The 18,837-nt window shown below is 45.6% G+C and overlaps 1 protein-coding gene across 1 annotated transcript; it reads left to right on the forward strand.

Moving 5' to 3' along the window:
* The first annotated feature begins 437 nt into the window (after nt 1-437).
* Nucleotides 438-16,718, forward strand: LOC120939796 (coiled-coil domain-containing protein 13-like). The gene is made up of 5 exons (XM_040352151.1): nt 438-628; nt 9,097-9,174; nt 12,183-12,299; nt 16,253-16,357; nt 16,518-16,718. Exons 2-5 carry the CDS (start codon nt 9,142-9,144, stop codon nt 16,683-16,685), a joined length of 423 nt encoding a protein of 140 aa, XP_040208085.1. The 5' UTR covers nt 438-628; nt 9,097-9,141; the 3' UTR covers nt 16,686-16,718.
* Nucleotides 16,719-18,837: the final 2,119 nt, after the last annotated feature.

An 18,837-nucleotide genomic window follows, 5' to 3' on the forward strand; every position in this document is an offset into this window, starting at 1 on the left:
CGTTCGTAAAAAGCGTAATTTATGTGGGGTCACAATAAATTAACATAAAACACGCCCACATGTTCCACATTTGAATTCGGCAATTTACGCTACGCCGCCGCAACTTTGCTTTGTGAATACTGCACTTGTCTGTCAAAGTTGCGGAGGCGTAGCGTAAATAGGATACGTTACGCCCGCTCACAAATACGCGCTCCCTACCTGAATCTGGGCCTTACACTTCATTAGGGTGGCGCTGATTGTTTCACATATTTGTATATTACCGCATGTATGCTGCCATGTTGGCACCAGGAAAATGGAAAACTGTATCAAATACTTACCATCATTTTCCTTTCCTGGTGCCAATCCACGGCGGCATACTACCACTGTATGCCGCTATTTTGTTGCCAATCCCATAATCCTCCCTAAATGTAATATAGCGCAAAAATCATCTTGATGTACCATAAATCACCCCCCCCCCTCCCCCACTGTGGTGTGTCTTCCCTCAGGAACAGCCGGGATAGCAGGAGATGTTGCAGCAACAAAAATTGTGGAATTGTCCAAAAAGAATCGGGAGCTGAGCGCCGAGGTGGAGAGTGAAAAGACCAAAGCGAAACAGCTGAAGAACAAAGTGAAAGAGCTGGAGAGAGAGGTAAGAACACTGATCCCTGCTCAGGGCCTTCTGGTGCTGCTGGAAGATAGCAGAACGCCAATATGCTGCCCCAATAGGGGCATAGAATATGAGATGCATAGCCTCAGTTAATATTAGCATTGTTATATAGATTAGAGTCTATATAGTGTGGTTTGCCTACTATTTTCTCATAGCTAAATCTATGTGTTATCCTATGCTGCCATCTAGTGGCCTTTGTTGCAATGCACATGTTTATGTGATTCTTTGAGTTACCACATATTTTCAATGTATGTATGCCCCTCCCTGCTTCCTGTGTGGAGTACTTCCTGTGTCATCTCTTCAGCCAGCAAGCCACATGTAGAAGGACACTCATGTACTCTGCCCAAGGTAGGAAAGGCATCATCTTTTGAACGCACAATACTATCACCATTCATCTGCTGTTCCTGTTATCTGCTGTAACCTCTGAAGTTAAGGAATAAACACCTCTTTTGAATGAATCGGTATTGACGAGTTCAGCTGTCTGACAAGGATTGTCCGCAGTGAGTATATCTGCTTATACAGGCCAGGCATAGAGGTCTCAGCAAGGGATATATCGCTATCACAACAATCGGAGTCAGAACAGTCAAAAGATGCATAGAATTCTTACAGCATGCTGGGTATATGTGTGTGCCTAATCTGCAATCAAGCTCAGTGCCAGCCGCCATCTTGTGTAAGCACATGGTCGCACAAGCTTACTGCTCTTCATGTGAATGTTGAAAGCTGTTTCTCTAATTGAACTGTGTTACCCCACCTGTCAAGCTGCTGTTCGTCTTCTTAAAGAGACAGTACCATTTTTTACAAAACCGTGAGAAATGTCTAGACAAGGCTCTGAACACTCTTTTACGGCTGAACCAACGCAGATTCATCATGCCTCTGAACCCGCAGACGTACAGGGAGCAGACTCTGCAGATATTGCTGAACAGAGTGTAAGACCCAAGCGTACAATAAAACCAATACAGAAACTCAGAGAAAACTATGAATACACTAGAGATAAGTTCTCCAGCAAGCTATCGGACTTCTGGGACAGAACTTCACACTGCATGTCAGTTTTGCCACACTTTAATGATCAACCGGCTGAACTAGGAGATTCTATAGTTCGCCTATCTGCTGCGTATGAACATTACCAACGGCTGTCTGCAAAATACACTGCTTTCTTGCAAGACTGTAATATAGAGGACTCTTCAGCAGAACTGACCAAGACTGATGCATTGAACCAACAAAGGGATCTCTTAGTGAAAAATGCTCAGTGTAAGGCAGAACTCCGCATTGCTCAACTGCAAGAGACCAGATCTCACAGATCAACATCAACCAAGCACACTGCACGTTCTTCTAGATCCTCTCGCTCCAGAAGTTCAACATTAAGCGACAAGCTAATAGAGGCCCGCGCTGATGCTGAATCCAAAAAAGCGCAAAGCTCCCTTGCTAAGAAAGAAGCAGAGATGAAGGCCCAAAGCAAAGCTCTTGAAGCAGAGATGGAAGCCCAAAGCAAAGCTCTTGAAGCAGAGATGGAAGCCCAAAGCAAAGCTCGCCAAGCAGAGATGGAAGCCCAGAGCAAAACTCGCCAAGCAGAAATGGAATCCCAAATAAAGATTCTGCAAATAGAGAAAGAGGAAGCAGGTGCGCTAGCAAGGCTGAAAGTCCTTGAACAAGCAATGGGTCAAAGTACCAATTCAGTCTTATCCCAGCAGAACTGGAAGATCCAATTGATCGCACCAGTGATTATGTGCTAAAGCATAATGTTTACAAAGATACAGAGTCATCTCCTGTACCTCCTACTAACAACACTGTTCTGACTCTCAACTCAGGGACCTCCCAGCTCCAAATGCCTGAGTCTCCTCAAGTCCACAACGCAAGAGCATCTACGCAGCAAACCACATCAACTCCTGCCATCAACAAGGTGACTTCCAGCGACAAGCCGCAGCTCCAGCCACAGCCAGCAGAAGCCTTAAAGACTACACCAAAGTTAAGCGCTCATGCAACATCATTTCATCCTGGTAAACCTCACCTTTCTTCACCAGAGAACTTTCACACCCAAGGGGTTCCACAGATTACTTTGGCACCAAAGAGTGAGAGATCAGACTTGAATGACTTAGCCAGCTATATGGCACGCCGTGAGCTCATTATCACCAGCCTCTCAAGGTTTGATGACTGTCCAGAGAGCTACAGGGCCTGGAGATCAACCTTCAAGGCTGCTATTGCTAATTTCAACCTTAATAGCAAGGACGAACTTGATTTGCTCATAAGGTGGCTGGGGCCAGAATCTGCAAATCGTGTTAAAAGACTGAGGACAGTACATGTTGACCACCCAGATGCAGGTCTTGTTGCCACATGGGCAAGACTTGAGCAAGCCTATGGTAGCTCAGAAGCCATAGAAAGCGCTCTATTCAAGAGACTGCAAAACTTCCCAAAAATAGGGAACAAAGACTATCGCAAGCTCCAAGATCTAAGTGACCTCCTCATGGAGTTAGAGTTGGCAAAGACAGACCCACGTCTACCTGGTCTAAGCTTCCTGGACACTGCTCATGGTGTCAATCCAGTGGTGTCTAAACTGCCATACGGCCTGCAGGAGAGATGGGCGCAGCAGGGCTCAAGGTACAAAAGAGACTATAACGTATCCTTTCCTCCATTCTCATATTTTTGCAGGTTCATCAGTGAACAAGCCTGGATGAGAAATGATCCCAGCTTCAGCGAACCCAACTTGCCTGCTTCATCACCATCTCCAAGGTATGACAACACAGCAGCTAAACACAGAGACTTTCATGGAGCAATATCTGTTAAAAGGACAGACATCTCACCACCCGTATCCTCTCGTGCATACCAGAGTGATTCGGGTGATAAAGATCCTAATCGTCAGTGCCCTATTCACAAGAAGCCTCACCCTCTTAAGAAATGCCGAGAGCTGAGAGCAAAGACTTTACAAGAGCGCAGGGAGATTCTCCAGAAACTTGGAGTATGTTACAGGTGCTGTGCTTCTTATAGTCATTTTGCCAAGGACTGTAAAGTTGTCATCAAGTGCACAGAATGCAGCAGCGAAAGACATGTGACAGCTATGCATCCTACTCCACTTACAGACAGCCCACAGCAGCTACCTACCTCCACCCCTCTCTCAAATCATGGCGGGGAGCAACGAAGCCACGCTCTAGCCCAGGAGAATGTTTCTTCTTCATGCACAGAAGTCTGTGGAGAAGGTTTAGATCACAAGTGCTGTGCCAAGATATGCCTTGTTAAGGTATACCCAGAGGGTCAACCTGAAAAAGCTGCCAGGATGTATGCCATAATAGATGAACAGAGCAACAGATCCCTGGTCAAGCCTAAATTCTTTGAGATCTTTGGCATTGAGGGTCATGCCACACCGTATACTCTCAGAACCTGTTCTGGTCGCGTAGAGACTTTCGGCAGAAGGGTCGATGGGTTCATGGTGTCTCATATCGAAGGGAAAGAGGGCATACTCCTACCAACATTAGTCGAGTGTGACCAGATACCAGACGAAAGAGAAGAGATTCCTACTCCAGAGGTTGCATATCACCATCCTCACTTAAGGCACCTTGCTGATGAGATTCCCGCAATGGACATGAATGCTGAAATCTTAGTCTTGCTAGGAAGAGACATTCTTAGAGTACATAAGGTACGTGAGCAGTGTGATGGACCTGAGGATGCCCCTTATGCACAAAGACTTGATCTAGGCTGGGTAATAGTGGGCGATGTATGCTTGGATAGAATGTGTACATCATCTGAGATCCACTCCTTCAAAACTTACATGTTAGGAAATGGACGCGCATCCCACTTCAAAGAGTGCCCTCACCATTATGAAATAAAGGAGAAGCCTCTTGACATCATCCAAGTACCTGATGCCACTCCTATCCTGTGTGATGACAACCTAGGTACCACAGTGTTTTGTACCACAAGTGACGACAACAAAATAGCCTTGTCAGTTGAAGACAGAGAGTTCATCAAAATAATGGACAAAGAATTCTTCAAGGATGAGTCTAACAGCTGGGTTGCACCATTGCCTCTTCGTGCTGCAAAGGTCAAACTGCCAAACAATTGGGAACAGGCTTTATCCAGATTCAACTCACTTCAACGAACATTAAAGAACAGGCCTGAAATGAAGGACCATTTCATTACCTTTATGAAGAGGATCTTTGACAATGAGCATGCTGAGGCAGCTCCACCTCTTCAAATACACGATGAGTGCTGGTACCTACCCTTCTTCGGAGTGTACCATCCACGTAAGCCAAAACAAATTAGGGTAGTGTTCGACTCCAGTGCCAAACATCAGGGCATATCCCAGAACGATATTCTTCTCACTGGTCCTAACCTTACCAACAACCTTGTAGGTGTACTCATGAGGTTCAGAAGAGAGCCAGTTGCCATAACTGCGGACATTGAACAAATGTTTCATTGCTTTATTGTACGAGAAGACCATAGGAACTTCCTAAGGTTTCTGTGGCACCGTGACAACAACATGGAAATAGCCCCTCACCTGCCGTCGCAACATACGGTTTACGAAGGACTGCTCTTGACGGAGAACAGGAGTATGGTGCAGATGCTCGACATTTCGTCGAGAGAGATTTCTATGTGGACGATGGACTTAAATCTTTACCTACAGCGGAAGAAGCCATAGACCTGCTCCAAAGGACACAAGTTATGCTTTCTGAGGCTAACCTCAGACTACACAAGATTGCCTCAAACAGTGTTGCTGTTATGAAAGCCTTTCAACCTGGCGGTCATGCCACAGGGTTTAAAGACTTAAATCTGGGGATGGACATGCCACCTGTGCAGAGAAGTCTGGGCCTACGGTGGGACTTATTAAAGGACAGCTTCGGCTTTCAAGTCAGCTCTGCAGACAAACCATTTACCAGGCGTGGAGTTCTGTCAGTGGTGAACAGCCTATACGATCCAATGGGATTTGTGGCTCCCATCACCATACAAGGTAAATCCATACTTAGTCTCTGAGAGCTGTCTATCAAAGATTGGGATGCCCCACTACCAATAGACAAACTTTCAAGGTGGGAGTCCTGGAAACAGTCGTTACATGCCTTAGATGGAATCCTTATACCACGCTGCTACACTCCGACTTCCCTTGCCACCAGTCGGAGGAAAGAGCTGCACATCTTCTCAGATGCATCTACTGAGGCCATAGCGGCTGTTGCCTACCTCAAGGTAAGGGATTCAGCTAATCTAACCCATGTAGGGTTTCTGTTTGGGAAGGCTAAGTTAGCACCCAAGCCTGAACACACAATTCCTAGGCTTGAACTTTGTGGGACTGTGCTAGCTGTAGAGATTGCAGATTTCATACTGCGTGAGCTAGACATTCAGATAGATGACATCAAATTCTACACAGACAGCAAGGTTGTTCTGGGCTACATATACAACCAGACTAAACGTTTCTATGTCTATGTCAGCAACCGTGTAGAAAGAATAAGAAAATCATCTAAACCTGAACAATGGCATTATGTTCCATCTGAAATTAATCCTGCAGATCATGGCACCAGGCCAGTGTCTGCGAGTGCCTTCGTAAATTCTTCTTGGTTAACAGGTCCTGAATTCTTGTTGGCTGATCCAGAAGAAACCACGGCTGACGTCTTCAGTCTTCTAGAACCCGACAAAGATCCAGAGGTTCGTCCTGAAGTTAAAACCCTTGTCACCAGAACTGAACAAAGATGTGCCTTGGGCTGTCAACGCTTTGAACGTTTCTCCAAGTGGACAAGGCTGGTACGCACCACCGCAAGGTTAGTTCATATTGCACACTGCTTTCACACGAAGCTCACAGATGCTCACTGTCAAGGTTGGCACATGTGCCAAAAGCTTCTTTCTGCAAAAGACATTGCTGAAGCTGAACTGATCATAATACGCAGTGGCTCAGAAATCAGACGTATCCGTGACAAGGGGGACATTCCAAAAAACAGTCCAATTGCTAACCTGAACCCATTCATTGACAATGATGGCACGTTAAGGGTTGGCGGACGCCTAAACAAGGCTAAGTTCAGTGAGCAAGAACAGAATCCTCTCATTATACCTGCTCGCCATCACATCACCACTTTGCTCATACGGCACTACCATGAAAGGGTGAAACACCAAGGTAGACACTTCACAGAGGGAGCCATAAGAGTCGCAGGCCTTTGGATTATAGGGACTGTAAAGACTTTCATCAGACCTATCACGGAACTCATTTTGCTCTTGCCGTTTGGAGACTGAACTTACTTGGGTATGCTGTTGGATTCTACCTGCAACTTCGAGAAGGAAGTATCTGGAACTTTAGTTGTCACAACTTGAAGCCTTATATTATAGATGTTGTTGCATTATATGCATGTTCTCCATTATGTCTTTCAGGTTTTCAAGACATCAAGCAAATTGCGCTGTTGTTTATTTGCATAACTACCGTTGTATTATGTAAATAGTGGCATTATCATGCCAGACGGGGAGTGTGCTGCCCCAATAGGGGCATAGAATATGAGATGCATAGCCTCAGTTAATATTAGCATTGTTATATAGATTAGAGTCTATATAGTGTGGTTTGCCTACTATTTTCTCATAGCTAAATCTATGTGTTATCCTATGCTGCCATCTAGTGGCCTTTGTTGCAATGCACATGTTTATGTGATTCTTTGAGTTACCACATATTTTCACTGTATGTATGCCCCTCCCTGCTTCCTGTGTGGAGTACTTCCTGTGTCATCTCCTTAGCCAGCAAGCCACATGTAGAAGGACACTCATGTACTCTGCTCAGTAGGTAGGAAAGGCATCATCTTTTGACCGCACAATACTATCACCATTCATCTGCTGTTCCTGTTATCTGCTGTAACCTCTGAAGTTAAGGAATAAACACCTCTTTTGAATGAATCGGTATTGACGAGTTCAGCTGTCTGACAAGGATTGTCCGCAGTGAGTATATCTGCTTATACAGGCCAGGCATAGAGGTCTCAGCAAGGGATATATCGCTATCACAACAATCGGAGTCAGAACAGCCAATATGATGGGAAAAAACACAATTTATTCCATTCATGTATTTATTAGCTAATCGTTTAACTCCTTCCCACCCGTGTCATAGCCGTAAAATGGCGGGCTTACTTCGTCAGGAGGGGGGCGTCCTCCCTTGCTCGTGCTGCCTGTGCGCCCCCGGCATGCACTGTGATCGCCGAGTCCTTCAGGCTCGGCTGATCACAGATCGGGATAAAGGGCCAATCACAGCGGCCCTTTGCCACGTGATCAGCTGTTAGCCAATGGGGAGAAGAGAAGAAATGCGTTAACCAGCTTCTGTTACAAGGACATCAGTCCCCACATTGGCGATCAGTGCCCACCTGTACTCCTAATCCATGCCCACCAGTGCCACCTATCAGTGCCCATCAGTACTGCTAATCAGTGCCCATCAGTGTTGCTAATTAGTGCCTCATCATCAATGTCACTTATCAGTGCTGCCTATCAATGCTGCCTATCAGTGCCCATTAGTGCTGCCTATCAGTGTCCATTAGTGCTGCCTATCAGTGTCCATTAGTGCTGCCTATTAGTGCTGCCCATTATTGCTGCCTATCAGTGCCGCCTCATCAGTGCCTATCAGTAAAGGAGAAAAATTACCATTTAAAAAAAAATAAAACTTTTCTGTATTTGTTTAGCAAAAAATAAAAAGTCCAGTGGTGAAAAAATAGCACCAAAAAAAGTTATATTTGTATGAAAAAAAATGATAAAAATGTCATGCATGGCCGCACAATTGTCATTCAAAAGCTGAAAATTTGGCCTGGGCAGGAAGGGGGTAAAAGTGCCCGGTAGGCAAGTGGGTAAAGGAATATTTAGTTTTTGTATTGTACTTTATTTATTATGTTTTCTTTTAAAGTTATGTTACCATAAATGATTGCTTATGACTATTTATCTAACATTTACTACATGCACACAGCAGGTGGCGCTCTAGCGTTTGCTGACTGCAGTTTGTTTTTATAACTATTACCACCATTGCAGTAAAGAGACTTCATTTGATTTTCTGCTGTTCATCTCTATTCAGCAGACGGAGCTCAATGACATGCTGGAAAACTTTTTCTGATCAGCAGCCGCAGCCTCTGATCAGTGTATTGTGGCAGCGCCGGGTCCCGCTGTCAGAATACAATGGCCTGGCGGGGAAAGTTTCCTGTGGATGTATCGTTTTTTTTCTATCAGCGCCCTGCCGCTGGCTGAAAAAATAAAAAACAAGAAAAAAAATCAATGATCAGTTGACCCCTTTCTGACCTGCCCCTGGTTTCCGTTAATAGGGTCTGTACACCCGGGGGGCAGGAAGGATCGGCAATCATGTGACCACTGTGATTGGCTGTCAGTGTTCCCATGACTAGGGGACAGCTAGGAGGTTAGTCATGTATAATCCCGTGGTCATAATCGGGATCTATGTACATGGATAATCTCGAGCACCTTTTTTACATTATAACATTATTTGTTTGTTGCATACATTTTTTTTTTTTTTGCAGCTGACAACATTTTCACAACTTCCTGAGAAAGACTCGAGGAACGGGATGAATGTGATCCGGTCCATGGAAGTAACTCCGGTAAGTTGTTTCTGTGAAAAGATCTAACCACTAGACATGTGCACTGCCAAAAAATCTGTTAGTTTTCGTTACATTCTTTTTTTTTTTTTTTGCATTATTCGGAATTTCAGAAATTCAAAAATTCAAAGATTTTCTAATTTTCAAATCTTCGAATTTAGGAATTTAGATTTCCGAATTTTCTGATTTTCTCATTTTGGAATCTTCGAATTTCGGATTTTTCTAATCTTCGATTTTCTAATTTTCTAATTTTTGAAATTTTTAACTTCCTAATTTAGAATTTTCGAATTTCCAAATGTCCGAAATGTAAATATTTCGAAATGTAAATATTCCAAAATTTTGAATTTCCGGAAGTTCAGAAATCCAAAATTTTGGAAATTGAAAAATGAGGAAATATCGGGAAATTAACAAATTTGTCAAAATTTGTTAAAAAAAACGAATTTGGAACTTAACAAATTGCATATGTCTACTAATCAATAATAAATCGGATCCTGCGCAACGTATCACACAGATGAAATAAAGGTATCACAATGGAGATCAAACTAAATTAGTGAGTGATTAATAAATAAATAAATAAAATATTATTATATAAATATTAATACAAGAGCTGGCAAGCTCAGTGATGAATGAGTCCAATATAAAGTGCAATAAGATCACTCAAAAGTGAATACACATATAGATAAATATAAAGTGAAAAAAATTATTATGTGCAAAAAAGTGCAAAAATAAGTCCCAAAATAAATGACATATAAGGTGCTGTCAGAATGAAAACGCTGAATATGCTGAATATCCACTTAGTAACTGCTAGTGCTTGACAGATGATACACGTATCCCTTAATGGGCTCACAGGACTCTTACCTCCAGGCCAATACTAAAAGGGCATCAAATGTACCGTACACCACACTGGCAGCCTTCTATGGATAGTCCCAGCAGCTCCTTCCTGTGGACTGGCAAACCTTTTCCTTAACAAATCCAGCAGTGCTCAGACCCAAATGGATAGGAGAAAGAACAAAAGAGGAGGGACTCCAATAGTAAAGTACCGTAGGCTCAGGGGGTAATTTTATTATAGAAAAACCTGCGCTTACATTCAAAAAACTAAAACAGTGCAGCAAAGATAAAAAACGAGGGGCGTCCACAGCACCGGCTTACGTCACTCCAGGTGTACGTCCGTCCAATCCCTACGCGTTACGACACGGGGTCACGTGTCGCTCGGACGGCTCGCTCCGCTCGCTCGGCCTCCTGACTCTTTTTTTAACATCCTCCAATCGACAGGGATGTTAAGGAATGAGCCTGGATGCCGGCCGAGGTTCGGAGATTTCCGTCGGCAAGGATTGCACCTGCGCAGTACTTACAGGAACCATCTCGATAGGGGAACCATAACGACAAGTCACCGGCTCCCTAGCGGGTTCTATCCGAACACACCCAAGCCCATCATTAATGGCCTTAGTGTAGCCATACCTCTGCTTAAAGCGGAGTTCCACCCAAAAGTGGAACTTCCACTATTCTGCTTCCTCCCCCCTCCCCTCCGGTGCCATATTTGGCACCTTTCGGGGGGAGGGAGTACCTGTGTTTGATAGGTCCCTTGCCCCCACTTCCGTCGGACCTCACCGCAGCAAGGTACATCAGAACTCTTGCCCCCTCCTCCTCCTTCCCCTGCCGCCGGACCTGTAAGGGAGCACAATGCGCATGCACAATAGGGACCCGGTTGTGACGCCGCAAGGATTTACTGCCGGGTTCCCTTTAACTGCAATGGCGGCGGCAGCACCCGACAGCTGATGGAAACATCTGCTGGGGAGCCGCCATCACTGGATTCCAGGACAGGTAAGTGCCCTAATATAAAAGTCAGCAGCTGCTATATGTGTAGCTGCTGACTTTTAATCCTTTTTTTTTTTCGGGGGGGGGACTCCGCTTTAAGAAAATAGCACAGCACACATAAAGCAGAACAATAAAAACAAATATGGGAAAAACCCTGGAAGGAGGTCCTGATCACATGATCTATCAAAGTCATATAATTGACCTTTTCTTCCATGCATAGAGCTCTCCTGCATTAAAGCGGTTGTATGCCCACACATGGAAAAAAAACACACAAACAAAAAAAAAACCTGTAAGTCAAAGGTATAATGAGCTAGTATGATAGTGCTAGTACCGCATACTATCTCATTATGAAATACTCACCTTAGAACAAGGTTCCCGTATCGCATCCCAGTCCACGCCGTGGGAGCTGACATTTTGCCTTCAGCGTTTCTTCCAGGTTCGCGGCTCCAGCGATGTGAGTGGCCGGAGCCGCAACGACATCACTCCTGCGCACAGGAGTATTATTTCTGGCAAGGTCTAGCAGGACCTTCAGCCGGGCATTCACAGCGCATGCTGACGACTTGCTTTCCCTGACTTAGTTATGGTAGGCGGTACACTTTGGTAGGGGTGGGTCAGCCACGCCTTGTGACCTTTGACCTCTGGGAACCCACCTTCTGACCTTTGGGGGAGGTCCCTGTTCCAATTCCTGAGTCCTAGCCATATTCTTCAATGGGAAACCCTAACCTCTAACCCTAACCCTCTAACCCTAACCCCTAAGCGTACAGGTTTAGGAGATATTAATTTTACCTACAGGTAAGCCTTATTATAGGCTAACCTGTAGGTTAAAAAAAAAAAAAAAGGGTATACAACCACTTTAAAGAAGTCCTATGCTTCAATTAGGAATGGGCACAGGAGCGATCAATGTACCAATCACTCAATGTGTTCCTTCAGAACAGGAAGGGAGCGGTAAATTACATATTTACCCGCCCCTTTCTCCCATTCTCCTTCCTGATACATCCCCCACAGCACCTGGCGAGAGAGGAGGGAAGCCAGCAGCACTGCTGGGGGTGGGGGATCTGCGTTGCATGGGGTGATTAAGGTGTGCCCAGGTACATCCGGCGCACTCCATGCACATGCCTATGGTGGATAGCTTTTTATGGTGTAGAAATGATTATGAAAACATCCAGCAGAACCTTCTCAACTGTATCTCTCTACAGGCAGAAAGGTCGGAAATGAAAGCGTTACAAGAGAAGCTGGCAGCTGCTAATCTAAAACTAACAGAATATCGCAACCAAATCCAGACTACAAAGCAAGAGCTGAAAATGGCGCACAAGGTAAAGCACAGAATCTCTCCTCTATATGTGGGGTGCAATAGATGTGACAGGTTTGTGGGTGCTTTCTTAAAAATTGTTGGTACAGCAGAAACCGATCACATTTTTTAGCTGACAACGTCGTTCCTCGTGTTCCACCAATTGTAATGTCAGGACCACGCTGACTGTTTTTGGGTGACTTTTGTAGTCTCTATTGTATTTCTTGTACAGTATATAATGAAAGGTATGATGGTCATTTGTAAGATCTATTATGCAAACATTGGGGGCACATTAAATTCCTTTATGCAGTTACCAAAGCTTACTAAAAGGTATCACTTAACCGCTTCAGCCCCGGACCATTATGCAGGTAAAAGACCAGTCACCTTTTTGCGATACGGCACTGCGTCACTTTAACTGACAATTGCGCGGTCATGCGACATGGCTCACAAATAAAATTGATATCCTTTTTTCCCCACAAATAGAGCTTTCTTTTGGTGGTATTTGATCACCTCTGCGGTTTTTATTTTTTGCGCTATAAACAAAAATAGAGCGACGATTTTGAAAAAAAAGCAATATTTTTTACTTTTTTCTATAATAAATATCCCCCAAAAATATATTAAAAAAACGTTTTTTTCCTCAGTTTAGGCCGATACGTATTCTTCTACCTATTTTTGGTAAAAAAAAATCGCAATAAACGTTTATTGATTGGTTTGCGCAAAAGTTATAGGGGTAGATTCACTAAGACTTACAACGGGCGTATCAGTAGATACGCCGTCGTAAGTCCGAATCCCCGCCGTCGTATATTTAAGCATATTCTCAAACTGAGATACGCTTAAATATTGCTAAGATACGACCGGCGTATCTTAACTGCATATTTACGCTGGCCGCTAGGGGCGTGTACGCTGATTTACGCCTAGAATATGTAAATCAGCTGATACGCCTATTTACGAACGTACGCCCGGCCGTCGCAGTACAGATACACCATTTATGTTAGGCTTTTTTCGGCGTAAAGATAAACCACCAAAAACATGGCGCAGCCAATGTTAAGTATGGACGTCGGAACCGCGTCAATTTTTTTTCACATTTTACGTTGTTTGCGTAACTCGTCCGTGAATGGGGCTGGCCGTAATTTACGTTCACGTCGAAAGCATGACGATTTTTCCCGACGTCATTTGGAGCATGCCCACTGGGATACGTCCACGGACGGCGCATGCGCCGTTCGTTAAAAACGTAAAATACGTGGGGTCACTAGTATTTTACATAGAACACGCCCCCAACCAGCCTATTTTGAATTAGGCGGGCTTACGCCGGCCCAGTTACACTGCACCGCCGTAAGTTTCAGTGCAAGTTTTTTGTGAATACAGGACCTGCGGCTCTAACTTACGGCGGCGTAGTGTATCTGAGATACGCTACGCAGATCAAAATCTATGTGAATCTACCCCATAGCGTCTACAAAATAGGGGATAGTTTTATGGCATTTTTATTAAAAATACTTTTTTTTACTAGTAATGGCGGCGATCAGCGATTTTTTTCGTGACTGCGACATTATGGCGGACACTTCGGACACTTTTGACACATTTTTTGGACCATTGTCATTTTCACAGCAAAAACTGCTATAAAAAAGCATTGTTTAATGTGAAAATTACACTGGCAGTGAAGGGGTTAACCTGTAGGGGACGCTAAAGGGGTTAAGTGTGACCTCATGTGTGTTTCTTATTATAGGGGGGCGTGGCTGGACGTGTGACGTCACTAATCGTCGTTCCCTATGACAGGGAACAGACGATCACTGACACTGCCACAGAGAAGAACGGGAAAAGGTTTGTTTACACTCACCTCTCCCCATCTGCGATCGGGTCCGTGGGTTCCGCGGGCGCGGTCACGGAGCTTCGGACCAGCGTGCTCGCGACCCTCGGCTGGGTTCTTAAAGGGGACATACATGTACGCCCTTGTGCCCAGCCGTGCCATTCTGTCGACGTAAATCGTTGTGCGGTGGTCCTTAAGTGGTTAAGCTCCAAAATGTTTGCAATAATTTATGGCTAGCACAGTAAGAGGGCAGGAAAGGGACAAGAACACCGGGAACACCCAGCTTCCTGATTGGCTGGGAGGAGAATCGGTGTGAGAGTAGCGAATAATAATTTGCTATAATCATATAACTGGGTGCGCCCGCAGCGCAGTGCTCTGCACCCCGAGACCAACCTATTTTGAAGCCTATTAGAGCCTCTGGCCTCTGGCTCTAATCACGTGCTTAAAAAAAGAACACCCCAATTGTAATTGACCTGTAGATCAGGGGGCCGGACGCATGAATTGAGGGGGGCAGTGCCCCTAATGGACTGCTCTACATCTTATATCCTTTATATTGCATAGAAGTGTTTGTGGTGCTCACACTTGCATAGTCTTACACAAAGGTGTGCGCAGCCTATTGCATTAAGGTCAAACACACATGCCTTTCTCTGCAGCCTCAGCTGCACTGGACAGGGAATGTATAGGAAGCGCTCTGTGCGGAGTGGCTTCCTGTACATTCACAAACTGAAGCATAATAAAGTCAGCTAACTATGCTTCAGTTATGAATGGAAACAGTGAGCAAGTGGGTTTACTGTGTTCATTTAGAAAAAGGAGGGGTCAGTAAATTACATATTTACTAGCCCATTTCCCTGCTATGCATCCCAAAATATCCCCTGCAGGCAACTGGGGAGAGAGGAGAGGAGGGAAGTCAGCTACACTGAAGGGAAGGGGGGTCAACAAGGGGGGTGAGGAAGATCAGTCAGTAAAGGGAATCGGCACCACACATAGTGATTAGGGTGTGCCTAGGCACATCTGGCACCCCCTCTGCGCACGCCTATGGTATTACCTGATGCCCAGGCTGGTATGCTGAGCCTTATCTTTTGCCCTCGTTGATATACTGATCCTCACCTGATAACCAAGCTAGTGTTCCGAGCCTTGTCTGGTGCCCAAACCAAGATGCTAAACCTTTTCTGGGGCCCAGGCTCTATCCTGAGCATTATCTGGTTTCCAGGCTACTTGGCATGGTGTAAGAGCAGTGTGCTGTGCCTTATCTGATTCCCAGGCTGATGTGATGAACCTTATCTGGTGCCCAGGCCAGTGTGCTGGGACTTACCTAGTGCTTAGACCAGTGTGCTGGGACTTACCTGGTGCTTAGACCAGTGTGCTGGGACTTACCTGGTGCTTAGACCAGTGTGCTGGGACTTACATGGTGCTTAGACCAGTGTGCTGGGACTTACCTTGTGCTTAGACCAGTGTGCTGGGACTTACCTTGTGCTTAGACCAGTGTGCTGGGACTTACCTTGTGCTTAGACCAGTGTGCTGGGACTTACCTTGTGCTTAGACCAGTGTGCTGGGACTTACCTTGTGCTTAGACCAGTGTGCTAAATCTTATCTGGTGCCCAGGCCAGTGTGCTGGGACTTACCTTGTGCTTAGACCAGTGTGCTAAACCTTATCTGGTGCCAAGGCCAGTATGCTGAGCCTTATCTGGTGTAGAGGTAAACATGCTAAGCAGTGGCGGCTGCTCCTTTAGAAGAGAAGGGGTGCCGCCCCCCTAATCCATGCACCTGGCCCCTAATCTACATGCAGGTCGCCGGACGCATAGATTTTAATGGAAGTATTTTTTTTTAAGCACATGATTAGAGCCCGACGCTCGAATTGGCTTCAAAAAAGGGTGGGCTCGGGGCGCAGAGCACTGTGCCCTGAGCCCACCCAGCTGTGTGACATTGACAAATTAATATTCGCTAATGTCTCCCTGCTTCTCCTCCTGGCCGGTGGTGGTATGTGGGAGTGAGGGGGGCAGGTTTGTTTGACGCCCCCCTCCAAAATATTGAGCACCAGCCGCCACTGATACTAAGCTTTATCAGGTGCCCAGGCCGCTGTGCTGAGTTGTGGTGTCTGATTTAATGCAGAGTTTTTTCTTTTTTATCTTAATCTAACATGCCAAGCCCATTATCATATCCCATGCTTTTTGCAGGTTCTTGTCAATGAAGTTGGAGAAGATGTGAATATTCCTCATCTAATTTCCTCATGTGGAAGTTGGAGAGGCCGGGCGCAGCACATTCTAGCCCTGCAGGGCCGGGTGAGTCTAAAACCTGTGGACTGTTCTTTCTGAGGAACTTGCTGGAGCGTTGTCATTGCTCTTTACTGTTTCCTTCTCCATCCATTCCTGGTACCATACGAGTGCCCCGTCTCCATGGCCATTTCTGAAATAAAACCAATGTTGTCCATACTCTGTGCAGGTCCGGGAGCTGGAGAGCCAGCTGGGCCAGATAAGGAGTCCCATGTCAGAGCTCAGTCTGGAGGAAGAGATGTTGGGGACATCCCGGAGATTGCCTGCTCAGGAGAAGAACTTGTTCCGCCTGCGATCGTTGGAGAAAGAGAAGAAAGAATCTCTGGAGGTAATATAGACAATAAAGACAGAGGCCCGGATTCAGAAAGAATAGTCTAAGTTGTAGGCGGGCGTAGCGTATCTGAGATACACTACGCCGCCGTAACTTAGGGCGCAAGTTCCGTATTCAGAAAGAACTTGCGCCCTACGTTACGGCGGCGTAGTGTAAATGTTTTGGCGTAAGCCCGCCTAATTCAAATTTGGCTGGTAGTGGGCGTGTTGTATGTTAATCTATCATGACCCCACGTAATTGACGCTCTTTACGAACGGTGCATGCGCCGTTTGTGGACGTATCCCAGTGCGCATGCTCCAAATCACGTCGCAAATAGTCAATGCTTTCAACGTGAACGTAACTTATGCTAAGCCCTATTCGCAAAAGTTTTACGAAAAAGAGCGAAAAATTTGACGCTGTCCCGACGTCCATACTTAACATTGGCTACGCCACATATAGCAGGGGTAACTTTACGCCGGTCCGACGCATATAAATACACCGGGCGCAACTACGTTTGTGATTCGGCGTATCTACCTAATTTGCATATTCTACACGTAAATCTACAGAAGCGCCACCTAGCGGCCAGCGTAAATATGCAACTAAGATACGACGGTGTAAGGCCTCGTACAGACGACCGGATCTATCCGCTGGGATTGATCCGCGGATCAGTTCCAGCGGACAAATCCAGTCGTCTGTACGGCCTAGCGGATATTTTTCCGCGGAGATTCGTCCAGCCGATCGATTTCAAGCGGATAGAAATTTCTCAGCATGCTAAGAAATCTATCCGCTTGAATCGTGTCCAGCGGATTGATCCGGTCGTCTGTACAGACTCACCGGATCAATCCGTCCGCTCCCCTCCCTCGCATGCGTCGTAATGATTCGACGCATGCGTGGAAGTAGTTGCCTTCCAGCGTCGCGATCGTCGCGGCGAAGGCGCGACACGTCACCGCGGATGTATTCCGCGCGGATTTCGATCTGATGGTGTGTACAGCCATCAGATCCAAATCCGCCAGAGGATTTATCTGCTGGAAACAGTCCGGCGGACCGTTTCCAGCGGATATCCTCTGGTGTGTACGAGGCCTAAGAGACTTACGCCGGCCGTATCTTAGTAAAATTCTGGCGTATCTTGCTTTCTGAATACCGAAAGAAGATACGCCGGCGCTTCCTGGAACTTACGCGGCGTATCAATCGATACGCCGACGTAAATTCTATCTGAATCCGGGACAGATTTTGTAAAAGCTGCAGGACAATATCATGAATGTGTTTTATATTTGTTGTCTCGATATAATCGGCATAATCCGAGGAGCTTTAAAATGTGCAGATCACCATTCGTATCGGTTTCTAAGGAGCATAAAACCTTTTATAGGGATGAGCCAATGAACCCAGCAGCAGGTTTGTGTGGTTCCCCTTTGCACAATTCAACAAACATGGGGAGGATTTGCAAACTTCATACAAAGAAGAACCTGCCCTGGTGGAATCTGATTCAAGAACCAATTCAAATGATTTTGAACCTTTTAAAAAAAAATAACAAATCTGTTATACTTACCTGCTCTGTGCAATGATTTCGCACAGTGCACCCCCGATCCTTCTCTGCTGGGGTCCCCTGCCGGTACTCCTGGCTCTTCCTGCATTCTGAGTACCTCCCAGCAAGCTGCTTGCTAAGGGAGGTACTCATGCAGGCTCAGTGTTGGGGTCAAGGTAAGGGTGAGGTTAAGGCTGAGGTCAAAGGTCAGTGTCAGTATGTTATAGGTAGGATAAAAAAACACACGTGACCATGTAAACATGTGACCTGTTAACACCATTAGGTAGATTCAGGTACCTGGGTGTAAACTTGCGGCGGCGTAGCTTAGCCGGTTTAGGCTACGCCGCCGTAAATTAGCTAGGCTAGTAATGATTCTCAATATACTTGCCTGCTAATATACGGCGGCGTAGCCTAAAGCAGGCGGGCGTAAGGGCGCCGAATTCAAATGTCTTGGAGGGGGGCGTGTTTAATGGTAATGAGGCTTGACCTCACGTTTTTTTACGTTTTTTTTTAAAGGATCACTAAAGGATTTTTTTTTTTAGCTAAATAGCTTCCTTTACCTTACTGCAGTCCTGGTTTCATGTCCTTATTGTTTGTTTTTGCTTTGAAGTTGCTGTAATTCTGCTGTGATCTCCACACTTCCTGCTTGTCTGGCTC

Source organism: Rana temporaria, chromosome 5, assembly GCF_905171775.1.
Source record: "Rana temporaria chromosome 5, aRanTem1.1, whole genome shotgun sequence".
NCBI classification, from domain to species: Eukaryota; Metazoa; Chordata; class Amphibia; order Anura; family Ranidae; genus Rana; species Rana temporaria.